General features: G+C 55.2%; 1 protein-coding gene across 4 annotated transcripts in view; it reads right to left on the minus strand.

Annotated features, from left to right (window-relative positions):
• LOC140909773 (phosphofurin acidic cluster sorting protein 2-like) overlaps positions 1-19602 on the minus strand; it is a 113677-nt gene that overhangs the window by 30792 nt on the left and 63283 nt on the right. For all 4 annotated transcript variants that reach the window (XM_073339866.1, XM_073339862.1, XM_073339863.1 and 1 more), the window contains exon 2: positions 9741-9828. In XM_073339866.1, coding sequence (XP_073195967.1) covers positions 9741-9828 — 88 coding nt within the window. The remainder of the gene's footprint in view (positions 1-9740; positions 9829-19602) is intronic.

Consider the following 19602-nt stretch of genomic DNA (forward strand, 5'->3'; position numbering starts at 1 on the left):
CGAGCCGCTTCAGTCTCATCATCAGGCAAGTTTTCCAGATCTCGAATCATTCTTGTGGCTCTTTCCCATTTGTCTATGTCCTCTTTGAAGTGTGATCACTAGAGCCGGGCACAGTATCCAGCAGTGGTCTCAGTATTGCCATACAGAGAGGTTATGAATGCCACCTCCTTACTCCCACTTGATATTCCTCAGTTTATCCATCCGGATGGCAAGGGCCGTGTTAGCCTGCACAGCCACTGCACTGTGCTCTGAGTTCATGTTTAGATGGTTCCACCGTGACTCGTAAGCCTTTTTCACGGCTTTCCAAAGTACAGCTCCCCATCCTGTAGGTGGGGCTGGCTTTGTTGACTCAGAAGGGTTTTTTTGAAAGTCAGTCAGGGTGAAGCCCAGATGCTGTCTGTAACCCTGGTCAGGGCTTGGCCATTTTGAGCTCAGCCATCCTTGATCTGATACTGGAGCTGCAAATCTTGCTTCCTCTCCCTTCCTCCACCCATGGGCTTTGTACCAGAGTCCAGCACCGTAACGCCTGGGCACAGCTCAGTGACCACAAAAGGCTCTTTCCCTCTTTGCGCCCTCTATTTCAACCAGTGTCCGACAGCTGGTGACACTAGCTGGCTCATGTCCTTTCCTCCAGGAGGAGGAGATGTCAGCACATGTAGCTGGCAGGGTCTGCGCCAGCTTGGAGTTTTCCGCACACAGGGAGTTTGCTCCGATTCCTTTCTCTGGCTGCCAAGACTTGCAGAGAAGTCTTTCTGATTTACAACCATTAGCTGCATTAACAGATCCTGCCCCCCCAGCTCTCCCCAATTCAAAGAGGTTCCCTTCAGCCTAGCAGGAAGCGCAAAGAGGACAGAAGACGCAAAACCCAGCTGAAACTATTAAACTTTACAGAATAAATGAGAGTCAGGTCCCACAGATCAAATACTACACAGATCCCCTTCTCATAAAAATTCCCCAACCAGCAAGATTAACTGCACCCTGCTTCATTCTGCTGTGAAAGCAAGTGGATCAGTGCAGCGGAAGGGACTCCACACTTGGCATTAGCAGCTCTAATACACGCCTGTCCAAACGCTTATCCCCTTTGCTGGTAATAACCTTTTAATTAGTTTTTAAATCATATTAATCCACGGAGTGTATCAAAGAACCTTTCTGCAAAGCAAATCGCTTGCATTGTGAGCTGGAAGTGCCATTCAAACACCCAGGAGCGCCCCCGTTCCATGCCTCCTGCTCAGCAGAAGAGCCCTGTGGCATCCACCCAGCTCCAGCTAGGGCAGCAGAAACCTCTCCGCGTTCCTGAGCTGCAGGGTAGCGAGTGCTCCCCAATTAGGGCCTTGAGCCAAAGCTCACTGCAGTCAATGGAAAAGCTCCCACTAACTTCAGTGGGCTCAGGATCAGGCCCACAGTAACTAGGGCCTGGTCTGCGCACAAACTTGCCCTGGTTTAACTACAGGGCTGTTCTGACAGAGCCCAGCACGGAGGTTCTAACTCCAGTAACCACTTAGCATACATTGATTCCTTACCAACTACAGTTTAAACTAACCCAAAGTAAGCCACTCAAACTGAAATCGGCGTGTCTACATGGGGGCTTGCACCACTTCAACTAAGTCCACTTTCCAACCAATTTCAGTTAAACCCGGGCAGCTTGTTCCTTAGTGCAGCAGCAAGGCGTAGGAGATGCTGCCTCTGGAATCTCCACACAGTCTTTGCCCACTCACAGCTTTATTGGTGGGTATAGAAACGCAGGCAGAAGGAGTGTGGATGCAGTTCTACCAGCATAAAGGTGCCACCGCTCTTCCCATAGGGAAGGGGATGGGCCACATTGTTGTACGCACCTTTACACCACTACAGCTGCCCTAGGGGGCTGTGCTGCTTGAATTATATCACACCCCGGCCCACGTGAAAACCGTGTGTCCTGCAGGCTGAGGTGCAGCCCTGCGTAGTCTGCACACAGACTTGTCCTGGCTTAGCGGGGGCCCTGTCTACACAGAAACTGGAACTGCAATAACTCAACGGGCTTCACCTCGCAGCTTTAGTGACTTCGGTGCCATTCCATGGCTACATCCACACTGCGATTCCCCAGCCCTGGCCGAGCTCGTGCGAGTAGAAATAGAAGTCCAGCAGCCGTGGAGGCATGGCTCAGCCGTGCGGAGAACACACCCGGTGCATGCGTGCTCATGCTGCTCCCTGTGCTACTACGGCGACAAAGCGATTTCTACTTGCACTAGGATACTGAGCACTAGTGCAAGTCTGTGTACACGAGATGGGGAATCACAACTCTAGCTCGTCACAGACATAGCCTGTGGGTGCAACTCAGAGGCCTTATCTACAGGAGAGTGGGGCAATGGTTTAACGTAACAGTTATTTCATGGCCACACTGGGGCTTGCTCTCATGCCAGCATTAGAGTAGTTTAAACTGACTCCTGATCCGATTTAAGATGAACCAAAACCAAGCTTGGTTTAAACTGAAATAAGAATGTCCACACAGCCTTTTCCACTGGTTTAGCTAAACTGGTTTAAATCAGTGCAACTTTCTCCAGTGGCCAAGGCCTTGTTTGGGAATGAATGTGGCTAACATCAGTTTGTGTAAGGGATCAATGTGTAGACAGTCTGGCCTTGTGTTCACCACAACTCAGCTAGGATCTGCACATCAGGGACTATAGTCGCTGAGCAGGAGTGGGAGGAATCACAAGAGCCAGGTTTAGTAAGCAAGAGTTGGGGTCAGAGTCAGGCCAGGGTCAGAGACCGGAGGTCAGAAGTAGAACCAGGCCAGAGACCGGAGGTCGGGGGCCAGAGGCCGGGTCGGGGCCAGACGCCGGGTCGGGGCCAGAGGCCAGAGGCCGGGTCGGGGCCAGAGGCCGAGCCAGGCCAGTCAGAGTCATTTTGGGATCAGAGACTGGAGATCAGGCGACAAGCGAAGTCTGAAGTCGCAGCAGGCCACAACCCTGTACGGTTGCCCGGGCAACCCCTGGGGTTAAACAGGGCACTGGGCCAACCAGAGGACTGCAGGGTACGGTCGCTCTGGCTCCCTTGGGTGGTACTCTCTGGGGCACCTACTCACCACAGTGCTCACTGGCTGTGCCTCTGCTTGGCCTCTGGGTGGCACTGTGGGAACGTCTGCAGCCCCAGGACCTAGTGCGCAGAGCCGCACAGCTGTCCGGTGCCGCACATCTGTCCGAACGGGCGCTGGCTGCTTTCCCCCCAAGTACGGGTCTGTGTGCAGACCTGCACCCCATCATTCGGGGGGGTTCAGTCACACGCTTTGTTACTGCAGTGAAAGTCTGAATGTAGAGCGGCCCCCAGGTGCTGCTGAAGGCCCCCATTCAGGCCAGCTCTGGGCCAGGCCCCATCAGCTCTCATCTGTACATGGAAAGGTGTCTGCACTCTCCCTTCTCCCAGGTGTTTAGTCACAGGGTGAACGGGTGCCAAGGCAGTGACTCCAACCCCCGTCCGGCTTTCTGGGCCCCTGCAGCGGTCCTGGTTTTCCAGGCCACACAGGGTTGGCGTTGCCCATGCACCGACAGAAAAACCTTTCAACCCCCAACCTCCTTTCCAGCCCCCTGGCTTGGTCAAAGTAGCAGAAAAGCATAAGCCCAACATTTCCCTTTGCAGATCACCCTTGGAGGCTGTAAACGTGTCACTGATCAGCCTATTCCTCATTCCCTTTCATGGAGGGCCTCCAGGCAGCTCCTCCGCACAGAGGCGAACAGAACATACCTGAACTAGGAGAGACCCCAGGGCCAGGGTCCAGCACAAGAGAGGGGAATCAAGAGAAGATGACGACTGCATCCTTGCAGCTGAGGCTCTGAAAGTGCTTCCCAGAGATCCAGTGAGATAGGCCAGCAGCACTGGCTTGACTTGACAGCACAGAGCCAATACCCGAAGTGCCTTGCCCAAGAACAGCCGACTCCCCAGAGCTCTGCTCTAGCCACTGCACAATCCTCCTTCGCCAAGCAGCAGCAGAGGTTCTGGTTTCTAGGGCTTCTGGGATGGGGGACATTGGACCAGATGGACCCAGAAGGGACAGAGGGATTGGAGAGGCCCGTACAGAAACCAGCAATGCTGGCAGCCAGACAGAGAGGAAATAGTAAGCAGCAACAGACGAAAAACGGAGGAGATAAGGCCAAGCTCCCCAGAGATGCCTCCCCCTTGCAGGAGTGAGAGGGGAGGCAGAGAGCATGGCAAAGGGCAGGAGAACACTGGTCCTGAATGGGCACAATAGAAGCAGCAGGAGGGAGGAGATGCTCGGGAAGGAGGCAGCATAGGTTGTACTTTTCAAGACAACAGTTAGATGCATCCAGCTAAGCAGCCTTGCCTCCCCAGAGCCTGCCAACACCTAGCCAGAGGCTATCCAAAGCACTTTGCCCAGGGCGTGTAAACATTACCTCCGGTGCTGGACAGGCAGCGCAGGAGACCTTGGTTGTCCATGGAACAGATACAACATGGACAGCAGCCGGACAGCCTCCCCTCGTACCCTACCGATGCCGCTCACCTCAACTCACCTCCAGAGCGAGCCAGTCGCTCCTCAGCCTCTCTGCAGTCCACACTAGCCCCATGGCGATCAGGGCCACCCCTGGAAGGAGACCCCCAGCTCACATCACACAGGTCTCTAACCATCCATCAGCTTTTGGTCACTCCTGACAGGTTAGAATTGACCCAGTTAACTTGCAGCCCACAGCTGGGACGGGCCCTTTTGCCTGTAAGGTCATTTAAATAAAAGGGGTTCAACAGCCTGTCTTGAGCATCCGATAAGTGAGGATGCAATGCCAAAGCAGGATGGTGTCAGCCTGGGAGCGCGGGCGGTGCTCGCCTGTGCAGGGAGAGGCTTGGGCACCAAGCCGGCCATCGGAGGGTCAGGCTCTGGGCATGCTCCAGAGGCTGTGGATATAGTTGAACAGGGAGAGCATTATTTGCTGGTTACCTCGCCTCCTTACTCCCAGAGACGGTGGCGCGGTCCCCTCCCTCCCAGGGAGGGCCTGTGTTTGCAGCTCTTCCCCCAGATGGATCAGCGGCAGGTTTTTAAGGATGACTCTGGCGGCGCTCTCTGCCCAGAGTTCTTGCCGCGCTAGCTCCCTTTGTACGATCATTTCATTCCCCTGACAACGCCTCATTAAGTATCATCTGCAAATTCAGCTAATGAGCTGTTTCCCCTCTTCCCAGCATCCAGCTAATTCTGTAATGCTGGGAGGCACTTTGTGCTGGAGGCAGCAGCATGTTAGCGATGCAGGTGGTAAACAAGGCAGCGGCTGGCCCTGGACCCAGCGCAGCTTCCTCCATCCCGAGGGGGTTAGGGAGGCGTCACCCATGGATTTTTCTCTGTGTTCTCCTGGTGGGAGAGCACAAAGGCCATGGAAATTTCTTTCCTGGATCCCCTTTCAGACTGGTGGTTAGAACAATCTCGGCCTGTTTACCGGCCCTGTCAGGCAGAGAAACGTGTGGCAATGGGGGTCCCACAGTTCCTGGCAGGATTACCCAGGGATGATCGCAATTCCTCGGCAGCTCTGGCTGCATGGGCCCTTTCTCCGACACAGCGCGGGTGCTGGTTTACACTTGGGAGCTCAGGCAGTGGGAGGAGCTGATGAATGCAGTGATGCGCTCTCAGAGGGGGAACATCTGCAGCCGCGAAGCAGTGTCTGCTCTCGACGGCACTGCAAGAGGGGTCTTATTATTGCGCCCCCAGAACCTGAGCACTGTCCATCATTGCTGCTGTGCCCTGAGTGCCCTCGGTCTTGGAGCCTTTTCCAGCCGGGGCCCCTGTCCCATTGCTCATGGGTCCAGGGCAGCATGTGGCATGGACTGTGGTCGTTGTTCAGGCATGTCACAGGCTTCTATTGTGGGACCTTGGCTTTGCAGGGCCACTGGGAGCTATCCTGAAGCAGTATCGTTTTGGGCTCTGTAGATTTATTTCGTTCTTCTGCCTCAGCGGGCAAGGGTAGGGCCGGGTACTGACTGCAACTGGCTGCCACGCAGGCAGGGGGTGGCAGAACCCAGATGAAATTCAATCCTAGAGAGCCTGAGGCGTGATTGGCCAGCCCACATCTGAATGCAGACCCTGCATCTCTTCACTGGCATCTTGCATCTGCTGCCCAGCATTCCTTGTTCCCAGCTTCAAAGCACTGTTGGAGTCAGCTACCAGGGCCAATTAATACCCACTAATGCTACTTGCCCTTCTAGGATTGCTGATTGTCACTCGTAACGCCCAATGCCGTTAGCAGCTAGCTCTCCGACCTGATCGCTCCAACTCTCACATGGCTTCACTGGCACCAGTGCGATCCCCTGCTGATTTGAACGGGCTTGTAGTCGGCTAAAGTGCCTCCCAAAATCGTTGGCTCCATGCAGTAAGCTCTCCAGGGGGCCCTGGCGCAAACCAAGCTGACCTAGGAAGGTTGCCTCTCTTAGCATGCTGTACCGTTCTTCTTCTCCCTTGGCAGGAGCTTAGGCAGGAAGGCCGTGACAGTTACAGAGGCAGCCCGGGTGGTGGCCCAAGGGAGGGAAGAAACGAAGGTGGCCAGATGCGGAAGCCGCTGTCTGTCCACTAATGCAAAGAGCCTGGGTAACAAATGGAGGAAGTAAAACCACTGGTGCAGGAAGCGAAGCCAGATGCTGTAGGGGCAATGGAAACATGGTGGAATAATAATCATGACAGGAGCACCGGAAGGACAGAAATAAAGGTAAAGGGGGTGGAGTAGCATTGTATATTAATGACGTGCTAGACTGTAAAGAAATTAGAAGTGATGGAATGGAGCAAACAGAACCTCTTTGTGCCAAAATCACATTGGAGAAGAAAGGTAACAGAGGCTCCAATGGGACGGTGCTGGAGTCTGCGACACCCCCCTTCCCAGGATCCGACCGGGATATGGAGAGAGACCTCTTTAACATTTTAATGAAATAAATGCTACTGGGAATTGTGTGATTATGGGAGACTTTAATTTCCCAGATGCTGATTGGAGGACAAGTGCTACTAATGAAGGCAGGGCCCAGACATTCCTGGACGTGATCGCTGACAGATTTCTTCACCAAACCAGCAAGAGGCAATGCCATTTTAGACTGAGTATCGGTAAGCAGCAAGGACCTCACAGAAGAGCTGCTTGTAGAGGACAGCCTCGGTCCCAGCCATCAGTCCCTGGCTTGCCAACGTCTACATTTTGGGCACGAGGCTCTATTTCTGGAGGGGCAGGGGGAGCACCGGGCAGTGCTCGGGACCCACTGTAACAGCATGTGAGAATACAGACAGCTCCTACTGAGCGGTGTCCCACTGGGCCGGGCGGCTCGTGGGTAACGGTTCAGCTCTGCGGCTCTGGCATAGTGAGGGCGAGGGCTGGGGAATGCAGTGAAAGGGAACCTGCAGAGCACGGAGGGCTCATGGCCCATGGGGCACTTAGAGTAACAAAGACGACCAGGGCAGGAGAGCCTTACAGAGGTCACATGCAGTTAGCCACCCAGGGGATTACAGCCTTCGCGAGCCTTGCCCTCCCCTCTCAGCCCCTGGCCCAGCCCAGCGCCGCCAGCAGCTCCACTTTCTCAGGTCTCCTGTCACACCACCGGAGTGCTGGTGCAGCAGCCTAGCCCCGTCTCAGCTCCTCTCCCTGTGAGCGCTGCGCCCCCCGGCCACCAGCCCCCCGCCCAGCTCTGCTATTCCCCTGGGCAGCACTCTCACGGCTCCTGGAAGGCTCGGTAGGGATTTATAGCGACGCTAACAACCCCCAATACCTCCCAAGATGAGTCTCAGACGGCACAAGGCGAGTATTTGCAGAGACCAGGAATAAAACCCTGGATGCTAGAACTGACTGGAGGGGCCAGGACTGGAGAGGCTGTCTGGCCCCCCTGTGCCCCATACTTCCTACAGCTCTGGTCTGGATCCTGGAGGGCAAGTGGGGCAGGCAAAACCAGCCCTCCCTTCTGGAGCAGCATTAATAGCCAGGCTTCCACCACTAATCCAGCTTTAAACCCTAATGCCTGCAGCACAGAGAGCTCCCTGGCCTCCCCGCCCCACCCTGCTTCCCATGGCAGCCACAGCTTTCCACCAGCTGACAAGAGCGCAGAAGAGCCCCCTTCTATCCGAGACTGCTGCTAGGGATGGCAGCAGGATCACGGGGCCCCCACACACCCTGGGGAGAGGGAAGGGGGCAGAATGACACATCCTCCTGGGTCTGTGCACGTGTGACACAGCGAGAGGCAAGAGATCCCTGTTCCCTGTGAGGAAGAAGAGGTGGTAGGATGGATCTCCCACTCACAGGGGAAGGCAGCAGGATCATCCAGGACAACAAAAAGGGGAGGCTGGCATGGGAGATCACACACATGCATGGGCTTGTAGGGAGGAAGAAAAATCGCCTCCACCAGGCTGGTGTCTCTCTCCCTCTCACACACAGCATTGCTCCCCCTGTCCTCTTCCTGCTCCTCACGCAGGCTGGAGTGAGGCGTTCCTAAGTCAGAATGGTCAGGCGAGCTGAGCACAGAGTCGTGATCTTCGGATGAGACTAAGCCCCACATCAGTTGCATTCAGCGAGCCTTTATCAGCGTGCCAGGCTGTGCAAGAGAGAAGCAGACCCGGGGGTGTCTGCTGGAAGACGGGGCTACACACCGTGTTTGGGGTTCAAACCCTTGACTCCGGTGGTCATTACCAGCCATACTTGATCTGGTGACAGGTTACCCTAACCACTCATCACCACGAGAGACCCAAGGGAGCTTTCTCCTCCCCAGAACTGGAGCGTTCCCCTGGTGTTTGGGCACCAGTCATTACATCCCGCCACCCTAAAACATCCCCTGCACTCCAGCTCCTTCCCTCCCTGTACATCCCTGCTGGTTGGGCAGAGCCGTTTGCAGGGCATAGCGTGGCTGCAGGAAAGGAGGGAGCTTCTAGGGCTCGGGAGGCCCAGTATAACACGTTGGACAGCCCCAGATGGAAGGCCCCCAAAGCAGGGCAGAGCCTAGGTGTTCAGGCAGCCAGGGTGCTTCCCACCCTGCTGCCCTCCAGATGCTATCCAGGGAGCTGCGGAGCAGAGCCTCTTGGGTCCAGGTCAAGTGTCAGCATCATCACAGGCATCCCACCCAGACGGAGGGGCCCACTGACGCGCCGAGCCAGATACTCATGGAAGAGACCAGGCTGGGGGCAGGCTGATGTCATCACTCTCCAGGGCCCAACGGGGGACAGAGAGGCAATGGGCCACACTAGCTAGTTTTGGCTGGACCTGTAACAGAGCGCTGCAGTATGCTGCATCCATCCCTGGTGCAGGGTGCGGCAGACGGCAGGAAGGAGAGACCAGCCAGGGCTGCAGCACGCAGGGGAAGATCTACATGGAGTCTGAGGTTTCTGCCTGGGGAACTCGAGCACTGGCAGCTAGGTGTCCCTCTCTACATGTGGAGACAAGAGAGGCCCTCTGCTCAGACCCAGCCCCTTAGGGCCTCCTTCCCCGGGGGCCACTGGCTCCAGCAGCCCAACGAACGCCCGCACAGTGCTGCTTCCCACCTTCCAAGGGACAGGAGCGGATGCTCGGGCAAGGGGAGAGGGTGAGGGGGAAAGGACTGGTTCCGGCCCCGCATCACAGGACTGCAGGCCTGGCCACTAATTCAGCACTAGAGCAAGCGGGCAGGGGCAGCGACCACTGATCTCCACGAGAGCTGGTCCCGCTGGCGCCAGAGCTCACCCCGGTCCCGGGGCCTCGACAGAGAGAGGAACAGGGGCAGAAAATGCCCTCAGCACTAGCCTGCCCACCCCTCAGCGCTGCACTGGGGCAGCAGCTCACCTGAATCTTCACAGCGATGAGCACCGAGCTCAGCTCCTTGTCCAGCTCCCTCAGCACGGTGAGCTTCTTCAGGCGCAGGCTGCAGAGTCTGTAAGAGAGAGAGAATGGGACACACTCAGGCACCACCATCCCCGGGGCCCTGCCGCATGGTCCGAGGCCTCTGGACGGTAGCTGGGATGGCGCCGAGCCGCGGCCGCCTCTCCCCACCACAGGCACACGCTCAGCTGAGGAGCAGCAGGATTCACCCCCCTCCGACCCCCCGCCTCCGAGAAAGCGGATCAGAGCAGAAAGGGAAGGAGGAACATTAACAGAGCTAAAGTAGGATTAAGGGATTACGGTGCAACAGGAAGTCGCAGGCCGTGTGGTGGACAGATCCTTCCCAAGCAGGGCTGCTGCCAGGCCTCAGTAAAGCTACCTTGGCCACCAGGGCTGTTTATTTATAAACTAAAGCACTTAGATCCACTCTGATCTGGGACTTAACAAGACAAATATTCCCATTCAGACATTACGCCTCTGCTCGCTCCCTGTGGCAGCTTCATACTCCCCAGCCTGGCTGAGCCAGAAACATGGGAATCGCAGCCCAACACCCCCTGGGCCAGAGCAGGCTGCCCTGAGCCCACCCTCCATCCCGGTGCGCTGTGTGCCTGCCGGGGGAGGGAGGAGGCTGGGCAGAAAGTGGCACTGCCTATTCCCACAGGCCCAGCCCCTGAACCAACCCACAGGCTCCGCCAAGGAGAGGAGTCGTCTGAGCCACTCAACGGCTTAGTCAAATGCCTGCAAACACAGCGATGTGCAAACAACCACCCATCACCTGCGCTCGGCTGGCCCGGCCACGCGATGTGGAGCAGAGGCCGGCAGGGCTGGGTGGAATTGGTCTCCCAGCACTGGCAGAAAGCACCCTTCCTAATCTGCCAGACAGAGCAGAGGGGAGCCAGGCAGGGAACCGAGGAGTGGCTACAGGCTGGAACAGAGGGCGCATGAAGAGCTGGGGGTGCTGCAGGGCAGGTCTAAGTGCCCTTGACACAGCTAAGCCAGGGTCCCACAACTGGAAGGGCTGGAGCTCGCAGAACAGGCTTTCCAGCCTTGCACTGCTCAAGAGCATTGCGAACTCAGCCCTGCTGGTCTGTCCTGTGCTCAGATACCAGAGCATTCAATAGGGCCAGAAGGAGATGAACTTGTCACCCCCGGAGGATGTGGGGGGCTCTGCCCTAAAGCACCAACAGGGAGCTGAAATCCCTCATTGCTAGGAGATCCCTGTCCCTGTGGCCAATGCCAGGTGCCCCAGAGCGAATGAACAGAACAGGGAATCACCAAGTGATCCATCCTGTCGCTCATTCCCAGTGTCTGGCAAACAGAGGCTAGGGACACCCTCCCTACCCATCCTGGCTAATAGCCATTGATGGACCTACCCTCCATAAACTTATCTAGTTCATTTTTGAACCCTGGCCATTTCAGAGAAGGTGGCGCAGGCTATAAATACTGGGAGGTTCTTTCTGCATCTCTTGCCTTTCTCCCAGATCTGTACGCTCTGTGTGCTTTACATTTTAGTGACAGACCCACTGTCCTGGGCATGTACTTCATGGGCTTCCTCAGCAGGCTGACCCAGGTAGCTAGAGGTCAGTGAGCCTGCCACCAACGCTGAGCAAAATAATGTTAAAGCTAATCTAGGATTCAGACAATAATTAATGCCAGTCAACACGGTTTTATGGAAAATAGTTATCAGCAAACAACGCTCATTTCATTCTTTGACGCGATGACAGGGCAGTTGCACATAGGTAATATCCTGAGACTTTGGTAAGACCCTTGACTTAGCACCATCCAACACTCCACCAAAGTACTAGCATTCTACAATAGCAGTGAAGCCCTGTTAAATGGCTTAAGAAGCGGCCGATCCCCAAAGCAGTTATAAATGGGGAATCCTTACATGAGACTGGTTCCTGGTGGGTTTTGCAGGGATCAGCATGAGACCTGGTACTCCCCAATATTTTTATCAATAATCTGGAAGCCAATATAAAAATCGCTGCTGATGAAATTTGCAGATGACACATTGGCAGAGTGGTGAAAATGGACGAGAACAAGGCTCAGTCATACAGAGTGATCTGGATCACTTGGTAAGCTGGGCCCATTCAAACAAAATTTGATTTAATACAGTCAAATGCAAAGTTACATATCTGGAAACAAGGAATGCAGGCCAGCCCTGCAACACAGGGGACTGGCCCCTGGTATGCAGTGACTCTGAAAAGGAGCTGGGCTCTCTTTGTGGACAAGCAACTCAACGTGAGCTCCCTGTGCGATTCTGTGGCAAAAAGGGCTAATGCGATCCTGGGATGTATGAACAGGGGAGGAGTGAGTCGGAATACAGAGGTGATTTTTACCTCTGTATGCAGCACCAGGGAGGCTGATACAGAAATACCGTGTCCAGTTTTGGGGTCCATGTATTTTATGTAGAAAAATTGGAGAGGGTGCCAGAAAGCACTACAAGAATAGTTCAAGGGCTGGAGAAAATACCTTCTTGTGAGAGAAGGAAAGAGCACAGTTTGGTTTATTAAAAGGATTAAGAGGAGACTTGATTACAGTGAAGGAGAATATGCCAGGTGTTAAAGGGCTCTTTTAGTCTATCCACGACAGGCAGAACAAGAATCAGTGACTGGAAGCTGAAGCCAGACAAACTCCAATTAGAAATAAGGCCCAGATGTTTAATAGTAACCAACCCCCAGAACAAACTCCCAAGGGCACTGGTGGATTCTCCATCTCTGGGGATCTTCAGAGCCAGACTGGAGCCTTTCTGGGAGATGTTTTAGCCAATAAAGGAGTAAGTGGGCGACATTCACAGGCCTGTGTTATACACAAGGTCAGGCTAGATGATCTAATGGTCCCTTCTGGCTTTACAATTAAATCTACGAAGCACAGACATCTGAGCGCTCCTGGCTAGGAAATCTCGCAGCTACAGAAGCTTCTTTCTTCCCTACCCCGTGGGATTTTGGAGAGTGCTGTAGAAAACCTCTCTCCATTTCCCTTTCAACTTTTTCATCTTGATTAGAGGCCTGACCTCCCTTCTCCCCCCATTCTATTTCCAGTTTGTGCTCATTCGCTCTGCGAAGCTTCTGCCTGTGGACTCTCCCCCTGCTGCGCTGTCTCTCCGGAAGGCAGGATGCTCTGTTTTCAGGGTCTGGGTTCATGCCTGGGTGCAGAAGAAGGTTGGTTGTATTGTGGGTGGGGATATTAGTGCACAGCCCTGGCAGTGGGACTGTAGCGTGTTGTATTCTAGGGACTCCAGTCTGCCTCGTGTGATTTTCTCTGCAAACCCCAAGGCTGCTCAGTGCGCAAGGGACATATCACCGGGGGGTTAGCAACTTGTCCCTCTTCATAGTTATGGCTTTATTTTACCAGAGATTTAAGTTGGACTTCCCAGGCAGTGATTGCCAGGTTCACCGAGTTTTGGTATCACATTCATTGTCCTGGGACAGGACGCATGCCTGCTGGGGAGGTCCTTTGCACATCTTGCCCTCAGCATTAACGCTTTGCACAAGGCAACTGTTATTCACCAGTGTTGCAAACCTCTATTCTTGCTCGACAGATTATAAACAGCAGTTCTTCTCTAACTCCTGCCTCTTTCCTGCTTCCTCTGCTCCTGCTAGTACTTTTCACGCACTAGTTCTCTAGCCAGGATCCAGCTCTGAAGCTGGTCTCTCCCGGACTGACCTAAATGAGAGAGCCCAGCACCCCGCAGCCGAGCAACTTGAGCTATCAGCGAGGACAAAGGTGGAGTAGGATCCAGAAACGGCTGGCCCCTGCTCTGCCGAAGGAGAACGCCCTGCCTACATCTGCGAGGAGGCAAAGCATTTGGAAGTCGCGTAAATCCTCCTGCAGCTGGGCAGAAGCCAGCCCTGAACCTGACGGAGCCTTACGGGCAGGCAAGTCAATCGTCCACTAGAGGGTTTCTTACACCTTTCTCTGCAGCAGGCACAGCTGGGGCTACTGGCCAGGGTCAGAAACAGGGACAGGTCTAGACAGACCGCTGCTCTGATCCAGTCTGGCAACTGCTGCACCCCTAAGGCAGGAGTCCCAGCTCAGAGAGTGATTTTAATTGCTCACCAGTGATGGGAGCCTTCTGTCTGATTTCTACAAGGCTTGAGAGGCCTTTCAATGGGTCCCGGCTGGCTGGAAAAGCCCTGGCTGTGGCCAGAGTCAGAGTGCAAGGGAAACCCATGGCTCGAGCTCTGCAGAGGAAAAGAAGCTCAGCCCCTCCTCCCCCCGTGCCCCTGGAGAGAAAGGGGAAAACACCAGCCCATGGGCACACATTCATTCCAGGCAAGCCACTACCCCCACACACTTCTTGTGGGACACTCACCTCCAGGTGCTCTGGGGGATAGCCTGCCATCAGGTCAGGCTGGCAGCTGATAAACCACTGGGACAATTTACCCAGGGCCCTGGTGGATTCTCCAGCCCCGGCCATTTCTCAGTCCAGACTGGCTCTTTTTCTAAAAACTCCGCTCCAGGAGTGATTGGGGGGCAGGTCTCTGGCCTGTGTCTTTAGGGGGTCAAAGTAGGTGATCCCCATGGGCCCTCCTGGCCTGGGACTCCAGAACACCCACATGTCCAGGAGAGACTCCAGCTTGGGGGGGACGCATGGCTAAGAAGGGACCTGGGCTGCCCTCTGAAAGGGCAGTGCCCTGCTGTCAGGAAGGCAGAGCCAGAGAGCGGGCCAGCAGCAGGGTGATGCACAACAGGGAGAAGGCCAGGGGGAGGGACACCCCAAATGAATTCCTCTGCAAGCGGAGGTCAGCGAGGGGCCAGGCAGCTGCCAGAGCCCTGGCACTCCCCAGCACCAAACAGCTTTACAGCAGCACCAGCCCTGCCCCTGCCAACCCCTGGGCACTCAGAGCTTCGCTGCAGCACCAGGAGGCTGAGGAGAGGGGAGCAGTGCACCTAAGCCCCCCGGCACACAGCGCCCCTGGAAGGGGCCACCCAGGGAGAGTAGCCCGAGCGGTTGCGGTTGGGCTCCTGTGGCTCCAGTCTGAGCAAGCAGAGCTAGCGTTCGCTGTCCCAGTCCCTGCGCCGGCTGGCAGCTGCCTCCTTGCGGTGCCCACGGGAGTCCTGTGATTAGAGACAGCAGCTGTCGCCAGCCAGACACCCTTGGGGACGAGGGCTGCATTGCCGGAGACAGGGAAGTGGGCTCTGGCTGTGGTACACAGGGAAGGAAACAGAGCAGAGGGGGTGGGGCCGGCCCCATTAAATCCAGGGCAGGGGCTTGGAAGAGAACCACACAGAGGCATTGCTGCTGCCCCCGACTGTCCGGGGGAGAGGGGCTCAGAGCCCCTGAAATACACACCTCTGCCACTTCCCCCGGGGCAGCTTGAAGGATCCCTGCTGGGAAGAACCAGGCTCCCCTAAAACGAGCTTGAGAGAGGCAGGAAGAGGCTGAGCCCACAGGGCTCCTAGGTCCCCGCTGTGGCAGCCCCTTTCCGCCTTTCCCGCTCTCCACGGCTGAGTTTGTATTCAGACAACCTCTGCCTGCCTGTCTGGGGCTTTCCAGCTCCTTCTGAGCATCTCCCAGCAGGGCCAACCCAGGGCTGAAGCGGAAGAGCAAGCAGCAGCAGAGACGTGCTCTCATGCTGACCTGGAGTAACCCAGGCATGGAAAGGGAGTCTAGGCTGCATGCTGAATACATCCCCCTTCTCCCACAGCGCCAGACAGCCGGCTCTAGGGCGAGCAGCCATCTGCCCTGCAGAACCTGGGGAGGAAATGCAAAGAGAAGACCCGGAGCCAGGCCCCCCCGGCCATTAGTGGGTGGAGTCAGGGCCGAACAATCGACACAGCAAGAAAAGCTCCTGGCGCAGGGGGCTAAGGCCACTGCAGGGGTGTGAACTGCCAAGAGCAGGGGAGATGACGTTCAGCCCTAGGCGAGGGCCAGAACAAAGCCTCGGCAGCATCGCTGTCCTCTAAATCCGCCCCCTGCCTCATGCCAGCCCTGAGAGCCCACAGGGGAATTCCACCCCGGAGCAAGGAAGTGACTCTGGGCTCAGCTAGACAAGGCGAAAGGGGAACTTTTAACCTGTTAGCAAACACACTATCACACGTTTTAAAACCTGCATGCAGACAGGGTATTGGACGTGTGTCAGCCAGCTGGGCTGTAGCCAATGTGTGTTAAAATACAACTTGCCTGGCTGAAGTAGAGTTTTAAACCGTGCTAGTTAGATTGTGTTAGTGTGACGGAACACCCCCCCCGCCGTCACACCCTGCACACCATGGCAATAATCTGTGTACAGATACACCTGGGGAGGTGTCATCTGACAGCTAACGACATCTCAGGGACAGGGCTGGAGCAGCATTCTATGTAACGCTCTGAGCAGAAGCTGAACTCATGACTGAAGGGCGTTTGCCAGGCAAGTCTGGGGGGGTAAACCTGCTACTCAAAGACAAAGGACAAGTTGTCACCCCAGCCGGGCAGGTGCCATCAAAGCTGATGGGCCATCGACTACCAAGTGGCCATTCTTTGGCAAGGACGGGGCAGGAACAAACAGATCTGATCTCAGCAAACAACAGCATGGAACCTCTCCCCACACCTCCGACTCCTTGTCTTCTTGTCTCATAGGAAAGACCTTTACCTAGGGGTCACCCTCAGGACAATGCATTTCAAAAGAGGACTGAACTATAAAAGTGAGGGGCAACCCCCCGGTTCTCTCTCCCCGCCCATCTCTCTCCTGTTCACCTAAGACCAGGAAAGAAATGCTTATTGGGCTTTGGGAGCAGATCCTGGCCGGAGAGTTTGGTCAGCAGTGTTACTGGACATGTGCTCACGGACTTCACCGTGAGCCAAGCCCAGCTTGGGAAGCGATTTATCTTTATTTCTCTTGGAACCATTTCTGACTTTCGTGCCTCTTTACTTGTACCCTGAACAGCTCTCTCCTTGCAATTAAATACACTCGTTTTATTCTTTAATTAGAACTAACCCAGCGTTGTGAACTGGGTGGGTAACTCGAGCTGAGGCAGACTGCTGTGTCCCGATCCCGTGAGAGGGGCTGCCCAGGAGAGGGCTGGACACGCATAACAAACGTTTTTGGGGGGAATCCAGGACTGGGCATGTGCTGGGGTCACCCTGGGAGCAGTAACCAAGCCTGGCAGGAGCCAGAGCGCGGCTCGTGTTTGCTGACAGGCTGCTGGGGTCAGAGCTGCTGGAGCAGGCTGTGGCTGAACACAGACACCCAGGGTGTGACTGGCAGCAGTCCAGGTAGCAGGGCAGGTGGGTGACATAGCCCCTCCCTGCTCTGGCTTGCACCCCGCTTTGTCAGTTAGAGAACACGTTTTAAAACGTCACCGTTTCTGCCAGCCTAAATGAGGCCTAAGCGTAGTGGATGGCATAAGAAAAGGCACAAGCCACAGCGGTGATGCTGCACTCAGGGAGTATTAGCAAAAGGTTCACGAGTCAGAAGGCAGGTGTCTCCCCCAGGAAGCAATTACTGCTCCTCAGGAAGCTTTGCCCTCCCTGGAGAGGACCTACAGGCTAGGCAAAGAGCAGAGGCAAGTCACCCATGAAAACAAAGGGTAGTGCACCTAGGAAGGAAAATCTGAACTGCTTATGCACATTCCTGGGCTCTAAATGAACTGGAGCCATTCCGGGAAAAGCTCTGAGCATCAGCGCAAAGAGCTGAGCGAAAACCTCTCTGACATGCGCAGCAATGGTCACAGCAGGGGAGGAGGGAGTACATCAGGGTGCATAATGAATGAGCTAGAGAACAATGCTGAAAATTGCCATGCCGTTACATAAAGCAACGGAGCACCCTGGTCTGTGCGGCGCTGCTCCCCCCACCTCCAAAGGACACGACAGGAATAGCTCAAGCCTGTGGTAGGACTGGGGGTGCAGTGCCCAGATTTGGGAGGGCGCGTTTTGCCCAAGGACATACCCCAAATTACAAAAAGTTCCCCGGGCTCTAACATCAGCATTCTTAGCCTAACTCAGCTGCATATGACTCATGCAAAGATAATGGGCTAAAATCAAATCCTGCCAGGATCTGAGCCTAGAGTTCACATCTAATTCTTTGAAGACTGAGCCATCCCCTCTGGGTTCTATACAGCTGATCAGATGAGCAAACGCCTGTCCTGATCTGTGCACTCAAATTACTTCTCAAAAGAATGCCACCTGCTGCCTCCTCTGAGCAACAGAAGGCAGAATGGAGACCCATCAAAAGCCCATGCGATGACTGTCCCCCTTCCAGCCACTCCTGAACTAGCCCTGTCCCAAAGCAGGTGTCTGCAAGCACCAGCATCTGCAGGTATCTGCAGCATCCAGGTTGTGAAAGGTCCGGCCGTTCACTTTGCAGATTTCTGTAGGATTGCCCTGGCATTTCGCTAAGCAGCGTGTGGAGTCTAGGAAGTGAACTGACCGCCCTTTCCAGCTAGAAGCCTTGCGGCAGCCCCCAACTTCAGGGTGCAGGCTGCAGACCAAACTTGACAGTCTCTCCTGATCCAGATGGGGCAGCCACTGCCCTGTGCTACCAGCGCTGATCCACACAGGGGCTCGCTCTCCAAGTAACACTTACAGGTCACCCACAAAACGCGCCGCTTTCTCACCCAGGCCTTAGCAAACATTTCCGCTGGCAGGCCGGCTCTTCGGCTGAGGGAAATGGCCCATTTTAACGTCTCTTAGTGCTGGCAGGGCTTGCCAAGCACTGATGCTGCTCTGCGCTAACAACCCTCCGAGAAAGCTCTGCTCAAGAGGAAGGACAGTCTACCAGAGCCGGAATCGGACCTAGGATTACCAGGGTAAAGGGAGGTCCCATTGCTCAGCAGGGGAAATAGCTTTGCACACATTGAGTTTTCCTCTGCGCTGCTCACACTTCTTTCCTGAGCCTAGTCATTCCTCGAGAAGAGCCAGCCCACCCACTCATCTCCAACTGCTGGGGGCTCAGACCCCAGACCGGCACAGCCACAAGCTGTCCCAATTCCATCCCCATTCACAGACGTACAACAGCTCTCCCACAGCTTCGTTTCTGGGTCTAAACGAACTCTGTAAGAACAGGCCCCTCTCCCTGCAGAGCTCTGCTCCCTGGGGCCGGATCCAGACGTCAGTGCTCGACTTTTGCTCAGTGCTCACTCGGGCAAAACTCCCACTGAAGTCAGTGGCATAACTGAAGGCCAAAGCAGAGCAGCAAGATGGTTATTACTGGGGGAGATACAAGGGAAGGAAAGAACTCAGCCGGAGTCAGGTTCTGGGGAGGTCAGCAGGGCTGGCAATTAGAAAAAAATATATCCTTTTATGTGCGAACTCAGCCAACCTGATCTGAGGTCACTGAGATGCAGTAAAGACGGCATCCCTTTCGGTCACTTTTCTGGTCTCTTCCTAAAGTAGCACAGTGCTGTGTCCACAACTGGGCAGCCTGGCAACAGCTAACCGCCATCCCAGAGCAGCTCTCCGGAGGGTCAGGCACTCTTTGGGGATTGAGCTGATCTGATCATCAGAAATCCTTACCAGGCTGTTATGCTTAGAGCAAACCACCACATGATCTCTCCAGAAAGGCTCTGACTCTGCATTCGCTGCCCTGGGCCTGCCCCATACAGCTCTGTGACACGGTCAGCAAATGCCTTAAGCCACAACATATTAGCATATTCTCCCGTAGGCCAGAAACGTGCTTTTCTGTTGCTTCCAGTGGCTTCTGCTACTTGCCTGATCCTCTCGCCCTGAAATCAATGGGAGTTTTCCTGCTAGTGTAACAAGTCAGGCCAGCATGTGCAGGAGTCCCATAGCGGTGCAGACACAGTGTGTTAGGGCCTTCAGCCTGTCACAAAAGACACCTCAGCCACCTCGGCCTAGCTGCCTACTCTGGCGTCTTTGTTCCCCACGTTTGGAGCGGCTGTAGCACAT

Source organism: Lepidochelys kempii, chromosome 3 (assembly GCF_965140265.1).
Source record: "Lepidochelys kempii isolate rLepKem1 chromosome 3, rLepKem1.hap2, whole genome shotgun sequence".
In the NCBI taxonomy this organism is placed as follows: domain Eukaryota; kingdom Metazoa; phylum Chordata; order Testudines; family Cheloniidae; genus Lepidochelys; species Lepidochelys kempii.